Source organism: Branchiostoma belcheri, unplaced genomic scaffold, assembly GCF_001625305.1.
Source record: "Branchiostoma belcheri isolate BF01 breed outbred unplaced genomic scaffold, Haploidv18h27 scaffold149, whole genome shotgun sequence".
In the NCBI taxonomy this organism is placed as follows: Eukaryota; Metazoa; Chordata; class Leptocardii; order Amphioxiformes; family Branchiostomatidae; genus Branchiostoma; species Branchiostoma belcheri.
In genome coordinates, this window is record NW_017802924.1 from 102,923 (window position 1) to 116,168 (window position 13,246).

Here is a 13,246-nt window from a genome sequence, read left to right on the forward strand (position 1 = left end):
GATATGATTTTGAAAACGTCAGTCACTGACAAAAGCTAGTGGATACTAGCTGAAACGTCTGACGTTTTCAAAATCATATCCAGTTGCTTGAGTAACTGCTTTTTGGCATGAAGACTTACCGCTGCATATCGGTGCAGATTTCCTGCCTTGACTGAGTTGAAGATGAAAGCATTTGAGCGGCGATAGCAGCAGACATTGTTCCCTCCTGTAAATACAAACAAGTAAGTATTAAATAATTAAAAAACAAATAGAGATCACAGTAAATGAGCAATTTGGGTTCAAGCTAAATTCTACTACAAAACTAATAGATTCATACAAGCAGGGCTCAAAAGACTTCTTTCTGCATATCAACTTCAATGGTGCAGGTAACATTGAAAATCACCAGTGCACCAGACAAATTTTATCTTCACCACTCAGAATTTGTACTTTCAATACCATCTATAGAAATTTGTACCTTAAGCCACACCAAAAAAATTTGTTGGTTCTCTGATTCTCCAGATTCAGGCCCTGAATCAACTCCAAAATGCTCATATTTTGAGCAGAACAGTTGAAGGAAGTCCCTTCTCTTCAGAGTTGTTACAGTTTTTCCATCTATCGAATGCAGTGTTTGAAATTCACTTTTAAATTAGTTTCAATTACATACCAGCCCAGTATGTTGACTTCATGACTCTTATCATAGCAATAGAATGACACATAATTTAGGTTTAACAATTTTTCTCACCATCAACAAATCCTGAGTTGTCTCTTTGCTCAAAACAGATCCGCTTGTCGCCCTCGGAGTTTGTGAGTTGGCGGAACCGGAGATCCAAGTCTGCGTGGGTTCGGGTCAAAGGGCAGGAGATCACACTAGAGTAGATGGAAGGATCTGGCTCTCTCTGGTAGTGGGAGGGGGGATAGAAAATAGATTCAGTAACAGTTACTTCTGTCATGTTTAAACATCACCACCCCAATACCAGTGCTTTACAGTGGGACCACGTTACAGGTAACAAGTTTAATGATAAAGAATGATAATAACAGCTGCAATAATGATAAACAATAATACTAGGGATATTTTTCTTTATGTTCTGAAGGAGAAACATGCTGCAAGTGTTGAAGGTACAAGTAGTTAAGCCAATTATCAAAAGAGCCAATCAGCATGAAGGACACAATCTGCCATGCATAGTATTTTACCATCATACCGAATTTCAGGTCATTTGGTCAGAAAATGAAGAAATTGAATCCATTTAACAAAATGGCAGGAGGGGAAGGAGAAGAAACATATTAAGTAATTCTTACTTAAACATACATTATATATGGTGACCATGCAGCCCCTCTTGCATCATTATGCAACCCAACACAAGTTACCATAGTGACAGACGTCTGGTCCTGGTCATTGACCTTATTTGTTTGAAGAAGAAGAAGAAGAGGAAGAAGAAGAAACAGAGCAAAAACAATATTTTTTCCTTCTGGGAAACATAAATAATTTTAAAGCAATTATGTACATCGGATACCTTTGGTATGGGCTGAAATAACAAATGGTTAAACAAACACTGACCTTGTACCAGTCAGCACACCAGAGCCGTGGGTTGACCCAGTCTGCAGGGTTGTCGTCCACCTGAACCACCCTGATGCCTGTCTGGTTAGTGGTGGGGGAGACTCTCTCATCCATACAGTACACGTTAGGACCTGAGCAGTCTTTGGTACCATTGGCAAACACAGTCTTAGTCCTGCAATGGTTAAAAACGTGTTTTAACAGAAAGGGAATATTACAATCACTTTGTTTACATCGGATTCCATACAGTCCATTTTCATGTACACATAAGGCACTGTGCAGTCTGTGGTACAATTATGATACAGTCTTAGCCCCAAATGGTTAAAAAGACATTTCTTTGCAATGTCATTATAGCTGCAATCCATGTGTAAATAATTGGACCCTGAGGATTCTCTTGTCACAGCTAGAAATTCTGGTATTTCTTCTGCAATGGTTTAAAAAGGACCTGTCCTTGGTGCTGAAAACCGTGAGAAGTCTGCAATTTTCCTTATGTATGTACTATGTAATCTACAAATGAATGAATTGATGGATGGATGGATGGATGGATGGAAGGAAGGATGGATGGATGGATGGGATAAATGGATGGGTGTGTGGATGGATGGAAGGATAGATGAATGGATGGATGGATGGATGGATGGATGGAAGGATGGATGGATGGATGGATGGATTGGATAAATGGATGGGTGTGTGGGTGTGTGGATGGATGGATGAATGAATGAATGAATGAATGAATGAATGAATGACCTTTATTTTGACTGGATAGCACTGTAGGCCTCAAGGTATGAAATCTTCCAAAACTTTAATCTAAAATTTAAGCTATAACAAAACAAAACAAGACAACAAACAGACAAACAAATAAACAAACAAACCTGGAGCCTTCTGCCTCATCCACCAAAACCCCTCCGGTGGGATCCTTGGTGATCATACCCACGAAGGCAGGCCATTTTCCGCCCACCAGGTTACCGGGGGTGATCTGAGGGTCCCACCTCATCCCACCGTCAGCGTAGTACGTACCCAGGTACGTGTGGACGTTATCTGTCACCAGCGCGGCTTGGAACGTGTTGGTCTGGGAGAGATGTTCAAATTACCTTCAGTTATGGCTCACCTGTTTTGTAGCTTAGACTGAGGATACTTGACTGAAGTACATTTTTACAACTGTTATAAGTCAGAAAATGTTGACAGAACATACTTTGCCTTTGTGAAACTCATAAGGTATTAGCATAGCATTTTGACAAACATGTCATTTTTAGGAGTTTGCTCAATGTGTGAAACCCATAATGTATGGTGTATAGCACTTGACAAATCTTATTTTTTAAGGAGTTTGCTCTATGCAGGTGACCTATCTGAGGCTGCAAATTATGAAAAAATGTGTATCGAGGCCTTCTAAAGACTGTCTTGAACACTTAAATATTGAAAGTGTGCATACCTCATGTATTACTGAATGCAGGGTTAGATGTAATATTCAAAAATAAATCATGACCTATTAATAAATCTAGTACATGCAAATAGTTATGATTCAGTAGAGTTAGTTTAGTATTATATAAACATATAATCTGAGATAAAGGCTTGAAAGAAAGGAGAGTAGCTGGCAAAATATACAAAAAAATGTATATTACATGTACCTGAAGCCTGGCATGCAAATTGTAGGTTCCATTTGATGCCTTTGGAACAGTAGGAAAAACCCATGCCAGTGAGAAACAGAACAGATGTAGAAAATTGAACAGATTTTAATATCAAAATGAAGAATGTTCCCTTAGCACATTATTCAAGATCAAGATTGAAGAGTAGAGAAAACATGCAATTCAGTGTGGCAAATTCAAGGAAGAAAGGAAAATTGAGTTATTTAGAAACTTAAATTGTTAATTTTCAAACCTTCACATCATCCAGAGATTCTCCCATTGCCCGCTTGGTTAGGACAGATGAAAGAAAAGGTGAACGTTATATTTCACTTAATGACAACATGACCTACATTGTAAGGGCAATGTTGAAACACAGACACACAAACGGACACACACACACGGGCACACACACATGCGTACACACATACACCCACATGCACGCGTGTGCGTGCACACTCATACACACGCACACACACACACACGTACACACACACACACACACACACACACAAGTGTACATGCATGTACACACACGCACACAAACACAATTGTGCGCACACACACACGTACATGTACACATCCTAACAAAGCAAAACACACAGAAACACAAACACACACACAAACACACACGTACATACACTGCCACACTCACGTAGACATACACACGCACAGAAACACAAAGACACACACACACACAGACATACCCAAAACAGTACCTCCATTTTTCGTGGAGGTAATAACAGTGAGTCCCTGGTCAGTACCTTTAGGTTGATGTTATTTCTGGCGACCTCTCCTGCCATGGCCATGTTCTCCCAGGTCACTATCAGGACAAACGTAGGCTGGAAGTTCTCCACTCTGAAGTGTTTCTCTACATTTTCTGCCGCCACGCTGAAAACCTCATCATAGTTTGGGGTGCCTGGGGTGTATGGGTAGTACCAGACCTGGGGAAAGTTTTAAATTAGATATTATGTTACATTCGACTTCATGTTATTCATGATTTGACGTCAGGACAAACTCTGTGATTTCTGTAACGTAAAGTTAATATATATGTATTGATCTTCTTTTATTACTAGTACTTACAACTATTAATTTTTATGATTTGAACTTATTGTTTTAAGGTTTATTAATTTCAGCTAACTTTTGTTTTTAATTATCTGCACTCACACTCAACGCTTATCAGAAATAACAATGAGGCGAGGTGGGCTTGGTACGTTTAATGTTTTAAAAAACATGAGAATCCACGGGTGGGGGGTGGGAGAAAATTCAGATGAACTCGAGTAGGTGAGCTCCCACTACCCCGCTACGCTACATGTGATGACAATAGACAGATGACCTCTGGGTCAAGTGAGGTCGGGGGTCGTATTCCGTGCATCTAATTAATTTCTTTGATCTGTCGCCCAAATAACTACAATTATCTGCACTCACACTCAACGCTTATCAGAAATAACAATGAGGCGAGGTGGGCTTGGTACGTTTAATGTTTTAAAAAACATGAGAATCCACCAAGACCAAGCCCGGAGGGAAGGAGAGAGGCGATGAGGGGAGAGTGCAGCAACTGTAGTAGAGGGGCGTAGCTAGTAAAATACTACTGGGACTGTACGAAAGTGATACAAAAGTGATACAAAAGCGATACAAAAGCGATATAAAAGTGATACAAAAGTGATACAAAAGTCTGGAAAGCGAGTCCTGTGAGGTTTGTAGGCTGGAAGCGGTGCCCAGGTCTCCTGGCGCAGGTGCTGGTCTGACAGTCAATGTACTCAGTCAGGAGGGGCGTGTGAGGACGCGATGTTAGGAAACATGTGAAACGCGAACCAGAGTCGGAGCAATACTAGAGTCTGAGCAAGAATAACGCGGAAACGGCGGTTGAGCCGGGATGACCGGCGGCTGAGCCGGGCTGGTGCGAGTTCGGCGGTTGAGCCGAGGTGACACGAACCGGGCGGTTGAGTCGAGATGATACTAAGCCTTCGTCTGGACCGGGCTGGTACGAGGTTGGCGGTTGAACCGAGATCCCCGAGATGACACGAGTTTGGCGTTGGAGCCGAGATGACACAAGTTTGGCAGTTGAGCCGAGGTGACACAGGTGTGGCGTTTGAGCCGAGATGACGCGAGTTTGGCGTTGGAGCCAAGATGACACAAGTTTGGCAGTTGAGCCGAGGTGACACGAGTTTGGCGTTTGAGCCGAGATGACGCGAGTTTTGGCAGTTGAGCCGAGATGGCACAGTTTGGCGTTTGAGCCGAGATGACACAGTTTTTTGGCGTTTGAGCCGAGATGACACAGTTTTGGCATTTGAGCCGAGATGACACAGTTTTGGCGTTTGAGCCGAGGTGACACAGTTTTGGTGTTTGAGCCGAGATGACACAGTTTTGGTGTTTGAGATGACACAGTTTTGGCGTTTGAGCCGAGATGACACAGTTTTGGCGTTTGAGCCGAGATGACAAGCGTTTGGCGGTTGGGCCGAGTTTGGCGGTTCGGCCGAGACGACACGAGTTTGGCAGTTGAGCCGAGATGACACAGTTTTGGCGCTTGATCCGAGATAACACGAGTTTTGGCGTTTGAATTCGAACCGAGACGACACGAGTTTGGCGTTGGAGCCGAGATGACACGAGTCTGGCAGTCGAACTGAGATGACACAGTTTTGGCGTTTGCGCCGATATGACGTGAGTTTGGCAGTTGAGCCGAGGTGACACGAGTTTGGCAGTTGAGCCGAGACGACACAGTTACGGCGTTTGAGCCGAGATGACGCGAGTTTGGCAGTTGAGCCGAGATGACGCGAGTTTGACAGTTGAGCCGAGATGACGGGAGTTGGGCAGTTGAGCCGAGACGACACAGTTACGGCGTTTGAGCCGAGATGACGCGAGTTTGGCAGGTGAGCCGATATGACGCGAGTTTGGCAATTGAGCCGAGGTGACACGAGTTTGGTGGTTGAGCCGAGACGACACAGTTACGGCGTTTGAGCCGAGATGACGCGAGTTTTGGCAGTTGAGCCGAGATGACGCGAGTTTGGCAATTGAGCCGAGATAACGCGAGTTTGGCAGTTGAGCCGAGACGACACAGTTACGGCGTTTGAGCCGAGATGACGCGAGTTTGGCAGTTGAGCCGATATGACGCGAGTTTGGCAGGTGAGCCGATATGACGCGAGTTTGGCAATTGAGCCGAGGTGACACGAGTTTGGTGGTTGAGCCGAGACGACACAGTTACGGCGTTTGAGCCGAGATGACGCGAGTTTGGCAGTTGAGCCGAGATGACGCGAGTTTGGCAATTGAGCCGAGGTGACACGAGTTTGGTGGTTGAGCCGAGACGACACAGTTACGGCGTTTGAGCCGAGATGACGCGAGTTTGGCAGTTGAGCCGAGATGACGCGAGTTTGGCAGTTGAGCCGATATGACGCGAGTTTGGCAGTTGAGCCGAGACGACACAGTTACGGCGTTTGAGCCGAGGTGACACGAGTTTGGCAGTTGAGCCGAGACGACACAGTTACGGCGTTTGAGCCAAGATGACGCGAGTTTTGGCAGTTGAGCCGATATGACACGAGGTTGCCAGTGGAGCCGAGGTGACACGAGTTTGGCAGTTGAGCCGAGAAGACCCGAGTTTTGGCGTTTGAGCCGAGATGACACGAGTTCGGCAGTCGAATAAGATGACACAGTTTCGACGTTTGAGCCGAGATGACACAAGGTCGGCGGTTGAGCCGAGACGACACGAGTTTGGCGGTTGAGCCAAGATGACGCGAGTTTGGTAGTTGCGCAGAGATGACACGAGTTTGGCAGTTGAGCCGAGACGACACGAGTTTGGCGGTTGAGCCGAGATGACACGAGTCTGGCAGTCGAACCGAGAGGACAGAGTTTGGACGTTTGAGCCGAGATGACACAAGGTCGGCGGTGAAGCCGAGACGACACGAGTTTGGCAGTTGAGCCGAGATGTCACGGGTTTGGCAGTTGAGCCGAGATGTCACGAGTTTGGCAGTTGAGCCGAGATGTCACGAGTTTGGCAGTTGAGCCGAGATGTCACGAGTTTGGCAGTTGAGCTGAGATGTCACGAGTTTGGCAGGTGAGCCGAGATGACGCGAGTTTTGGCAGGTGATCCGAGATGACGCGAGTTTTGGCAGGTGAGCCGAGATGACGCGAGTTTTGGCAGGTGAGCCGAGATGACGCAAGGTCGGCGGTTGAGCCGAGATGACACGAGTTGGGCGGTTGAGCCGAGAGGACACGAGTTTGGTGGTTGAGCCGATACGATACTAACCAGCGGTTGGGCGATATAAGACTCGCCGGCGGTTGGACCGGGAGGACACAGGGTGGCGTAAAGCAGCCGAAGAACGCGAAGCTGGCACACCGGACCAGGCTGACACGAGGGTGGCGTAGGAGCCGAATTACACGAAGCTGGCACACCGGACCAGGCTGACACGAGGGTGGCGTAGGAGCCGGACTACACGAAGCTGGCACACCAGACCAGGCTGACACGAATTACACGAAGCTGGCATGCTGTGCCGGGCGGACACGAGGGCAGTGTTTGAGCGGAATACTAGAACTAGTAACACGAAGCCTGCACACTGCTGGAATGGGCTGACGTTTGAGCCGAATAACGTTCAACACGAAGCCGGAACACGGGACCGGGTTGACACGAGGGCGGCGTACGAGGCGAATAACACAAAGCTGGCACGATGGACGAGGATGACATGAGTGTGGCGTTGGAGCCGAATGGTTTACCCATCTGAGGCTGATTAACATGCAGTCGGCACGCTGGGCTGACACAAGCGTTGCGTTGGAGCCGGAATGACACAAGCCGGCGGCTGAGCCGGGCTGGTACGAGTTCAGGGTCAGAGCCGGAAGAACGCGAAAGTCACTTAGACAAGCACGTAAACAAAAAGTCACGTAAACAAGAGGCAGGAAGCATCAAACCGTTGCCAGGGCGACCGCCCGTCTGGCTGCCTGCCTTGCTCTGAAGCAGAACGCTAACGAGGAACAGGGCTACGTTCAGTACAACTGATCACGCTCTCCGCGCGTGATCGAGCCGGGACGTGTGGGTGGTCCGCCGGCGTGGTGCGACATCTGGACATATGGCGAGGGGGATAATTTGTTTGTAGCAGAGTGCACCAAACTTGATCGAACTATTGAAACCTATGTATTTCGTGTGGCATAATCCGTTGCGACATTTGAAAATTCAGATGAACTCGAGTAGGTGAGCTCCCACTACCCCGCTACGCTACATGTGATGACAATAGACGGATGACCTCTGGGTCAAGTGAGGTCGTATTCCGTGCATCTAATTAATTTCTTTGATCTGTCGCCCAAATAACTACTATTATTTTATTTTATATATTATTTATTATTTATAATCATATTATGTTGTCATATTGTGGTATTAATGATTTTTATGTTCGTTTTCTCCCCGAGATGAAAATCATTAGGCTGGTAAAATAAATTGAAATTGTAAGTTAAAGCCAAATTTGCATTTCTTGAAAATATGGTTCTTGAAAATTCTGAAGCAATAATCTAGCAAAAAAGTCGTAGAGGGTAAACCTACCTTAGAAGGGTACCCTCTCCCCATGGCACTGTCTGCCCAGAATGGTGCGAACACAGCCAGGAGAGGACCGTCAAAAGCTGCCTGGGAAACAGTCGGATGACGGAAAATCTTCTTGGCTGCTCTGTCACGGCGAGACGTGAGGCTGGTGGCCACGATCACGCCATCTTCTAAAACCTACGCCAAACAAACAGGCTGAATAAAAGTTCTAAACGGGAACTATATATATGTGGCTCCAGATGTCTTACTGAGGGACGACTGTGTGTGCAAGATGGTTAGCTTGAGGATTGAATCCCCTCTACTATATACTACATCAAACAAACAATTAGAACCAAATTTTTCCCCAGATGATATATAGAACACGGGAACTTTTTTGCAAATTCTATGAAAAAGACGAACAAACGAAAACTAATCTTGCTACCAATAGTTTAAATATGCTATCGGTAATTCTAATTCACTTACTAGGCTTATTATTATAATAATAATCATGGTCTATGTTTTTTTCATTATAGCAAAAAATTATCTGAATTTTGTACGTCAACGAAGGTTAGACATCCAGGTATTGACAGAGAAATACACAAGGAAATGTTAATGATTCAGAAGCAACTGACTAACTGTCAGACATTTCAAGTACCAATTTGTAGTTGAACATGGCTACCTTTGGATAAATACCTGGTCAATTACACATTCTCTTAGTCATGACTAACAGAACTATACTTGAATCATCTGACATTTTTCAAAACTTATATCAGCTGCTTGAGTAACGATTCCTTGTGGATCTGAATTTTTTTTTTATGCGTGAACCGTACATAGATGGAATTTGCGAGTTGCTGTCCTCTGATTGGCAGTCCGTTGGGAACAGGTATAAGCGGAGAAACTCCGCCCCAGCGAGCGTGGGACGTCAGACGTAAGTGTCCCGATCCTGCGCCGTACGGGAAGAGCCGCTGTTCTGTGGGGCAAGGATAAAACAGAAGTTACTACCATTCTCAGCTGAAATTCTATAAATTAAAGGTTCTTATTTCTAACATTATGAACATGCCCGTAGCCATGGATTTTAAATGGGGTGGGGTTAGGGGACTTCAAGGCGCGAGGTTCCTAGGGGGGACCGGGTCAAAGACACCTCTAGCATAGTTGTACAGAATAATTAAGTAAAAAGTTATTAAATTAAAAAGTATTAAGTAGTCATAATCATGATGACTCAATCTAATTACATAAATATTATTGAATCAGATGCAAAGATAAAACCCTGGACAAATCTGAATTGAATAACGGGTACAAAATTGTTACCAACTGATCCAACCTCATAGTGCAGATCTACATGTAAAATTTATGTAAACCCCATGTCTGATCTACCTTCAGTGCAAAGTTCTCTCAAACAAACAAACAAACAAAAACCAATGGACCGTTCCAGATCAAACGCATCGAACCCTATTTCGAATCCCTGTTCTATTTCGAACACCTCCGTCAAACTCAGCGCGGGAAATCTAAAAGCAGCAAACTGAATTGATGTCTGCTTGATAAAAACTGCTTGTTCTACATGTGAAACTGAATTTGTGACATTGCATGCACTTTCAAGTTGATTAAGAATGTTCTGTTATTCTTCCATTTGTTCATAAGCGATTATAGTTTTATTTGCGTGCTTATTTTTCTACTTGTACCACAAATCCCTTTAAAAGTTGCGCCCTCCCTCGTGAGTCCCCGTGAGTTTTTACTTCCCATTTCGTTTTTTTCCCGAGCTTGTATGCAGCTGTGATGCATGCAGCAAATGCCATGGAAAACCTGTTACAGATAAACGTACTCTGTTTCACACATGTATCGGCTGTTAGTCAGCAACCGGGCACTCTTGTCCACCTACCGTGTGATATTATGCGGCCAATTCCGCGTCTGTATTGAGCGAAAACATTTTGATCTCATTAAAACTACCTCTGTCCCCTCCTAAAATAATTGTATTCTGCGGATGTACCGTTCAACAAATATAGCTTAACCAATTTTTTCGTCTCCTGGGAGTTTTTCACTGCCGAAAAATCGACCATAAAGTTGAGCTGCAAATCCGACATTCTGGCGGCGGCAGTCGGTACGGCCCTTCCTGCGCTGATTTTGACGGAGGTGTTTGAGTTGCTAGGGCGTTGCTAAGGGGGGCGTGGCTTATGGAACGGTCCATTGAGTCCTCTCACCTTTGCATGCACTTGCAAAGGAAGTCAGTTCCTCTGTGTGAATTACTGCTATACCCAACAATAATAATTGTAACCACACACAAACAAAAACAAAGTAAGTTCTCTCACCCTTGCACTCCCCGGAAAAGCCAGTTCCCTTGAGTGAAAATTGCTGTACACAACATTTGTAACCACAAACAAACAAACAAACAAACAAAGTTCTCTGACCTTTGCACTCCCCAGAAAAGCCAGTTCCCTTGAGTGAAAATTGCTGTACAGAACATTTGTAACCACAAACAAACAAATAAACAAAGTTCTCTGACCTTTGCACTCCCCAGGAAATCCAGTCCCCCTGTGTGAAACACTGCTGTACCCAGTCTGACACTGACAGGTGTAGGAGCCGATCTCATTCACACAGTCTGCATGGTCATCACACATGTATGCTCCCACCCTGCACTCATCAACATCTGGGAACAGAGGGTATGAGATTTGGTTAGAAGAGACTTTAGGTGAAGTTAACATCATGCATTCGGAGCAGTTATAGTAAAAAAGCAAACCTGTAGAAAAGAACTTTACAATGCACTGTCACAAAAAAATAAAATCTACATTCTTTTAGCACAGAATTTTTCAACCAGCATACCGGTAACTGCCCTTCTGTATCATAAATTTTAACTGTTACCAGTAAGGCTGGTTATACTATATCAAACCTAAAAAATTTGCATATCTAACTCAAAGTGCTGTTTGAATCTATCTAGTGCAGGAGTGACCCTAATAGATAAATTCAACTTCATTCTAGAAGGTAATAACCCTTACTGTGATCAGATAGGCAATTAAATTTTGTGTATTGATTAAAAGAATATTTAGACCTTAGAGCAAGTAAGTATATATTTAAGTAACCATAACATTAGTCTTGTAGGTAGGTCCATTCTTTTGTACCCATGTATCTGTCTTTATGTCCTACCTGGGCCGCGATTACGTTCGATACGGGTGTTCCGAACCATGTGATAACTAGCGGTACGACCCGGGGGTTCTTAACGCGTACGGCCCGGCCCTTCCAAATGTTCCATAGAACGATTCGAACGCGTTTCGCCCTAACCGCGTGCACCGCTTTCGAAAATTCGAATGCAAAATTCGGACGTTGGAATTGATGTTGTTGCGTTTTTTAGGATCAGGGACACTGAATTTTTGCTCATTTCGCATTGAAAGGCGTGTTTTCGTGGGTGGGTATGACATAAATAAAATACAACACGGTGTATTCCGCATCACTCTCGATCCCAGCCTGTCGCGCGTCGGATCGCCCGACGGCCGAAGGGCGATACGGAATACACCGTGTTGTATTCTATATGTATGTCCATATGTAGTTATAGACCGTACAAAAGTCACTGTACTGTTGCTGTGTCAATTAAGATCTCTCTAAAAGATACATGTAGGTTTCTCTCTACATTTAGTTCTTAAATAAAGGACAAATTTGGACCATTCCCCACCTTCACACTCCCCTACAGTCCCAGTGCCTGTGTACCCAGGTTTACAGGCGCAGGTGAAACCACCGCGGGTGTCTGTACAGGTGGCCAGCTGTCGGTCACAGTTGTTGGTTCCTGTCCTGCACTCATTGATGTCTGTTAGTGGAAAAAAATTGGTTTGATGATATCAGTCCACAGGAATTGATTTGCGGGTCCTGCCCAGCTCTTTCCTCATATAGAATATTAGTCTTACATGTTGATTACCTGGGCCACGATTAATGTTCAATGCAAGAAGGTGTTCTGGCCTGTGTGATATCTAGCTTTACAGCCGGGGTTCATATATCATATATGATTTTTATACGGACCTCCAAATGTTCCACAGCATAATTTTAACACACTCAGCTTTAAAAAATTTGAATACCGGATTCCAACTGTTGTTTGTAGTTTCATTTTTTTTTGTTTGATAAAAAATGAAACAACAACAGTTGGAATTTTAAAAGGCGTGTTTCTTGATTGGGCATGACATGAATAAAATGATCTTCAAGTTGGTAGTATTCCGCATCATCCTCTGTCCCAGCCCTCCCACAGGTGGAATTTCCCCAGCCTTGGGGGAATCCAACTTGCTATCAGGCCGGTGCCTCGGGTGATACAGAATACACCATGTTTTAACAATATGATTTTTTTACTAAGGCCACACCAATTTAATTTCTTGGTTAACGGATTCGCCCACTTCATTTTTTTCTAATTTGCAAATAAAAATAAAAATTCAGAATCAACTGCAAAATGCTCATATTTTGCCCTGAACAGTTGAGAACAGTCCTTTTTTCCTGGCTGTTACAGTTACATCTTTCAATGCAGTGGTATCATTAAAAGTTCAAAATTCATTGTTTAGATTTTGAACCAGCCTGGTGTGTTGACTTCATGGCTCCTATTGTACCATTTTGGGCCATAATGGATGCCTAGGCCTG

General features: G+C 44.3%; 1 protein-coding gene across 1 annotated transcript in view; it reads right to left on the reverse strand.

Moving 5' to 3' along the window:
- LOC109465122 overlaps positions 1-13,246 on the reverse strand; it is a 126,557-nt gene that overhangs the window by 34,432 nt on the left and 78,879 nt on the right. Inside the window, exons 70-78 of the mRNA XM_019762263.1 lie at positions 12,303-12,434; positions 11,142-11,285; positions 9,475-9,614; positions 8,669-8,842; positions 3,912-4,091; positions 2,401-2,597; positions 1,535-1,706; positions 722-875; positions 120-205 (exon numbers count right to left, since the gene is read on the reverse strand). Coding sequence (XP_019617822.1) covers positions 120-205; positions 722-875; positions 1,535-1,706; positions 2,401-2,597; positions 3,912-4,091; positions 8,669-8,842; positions 9,475-9,614; positions 11,142-11,285; positions 12,303-12,434 — 1,379 coding nt within the window. The remainder of the gene's footprint in view (positions 1-119; positions 206-721; positions 876-1,534; positions 1,707-2,400; positions 2,598-3,911; positions 4,092-8,668; positions 8,843-9,474; positions 9,615-11,141; positions 11,286-12,302; positions 12,435-13,246) is intronic.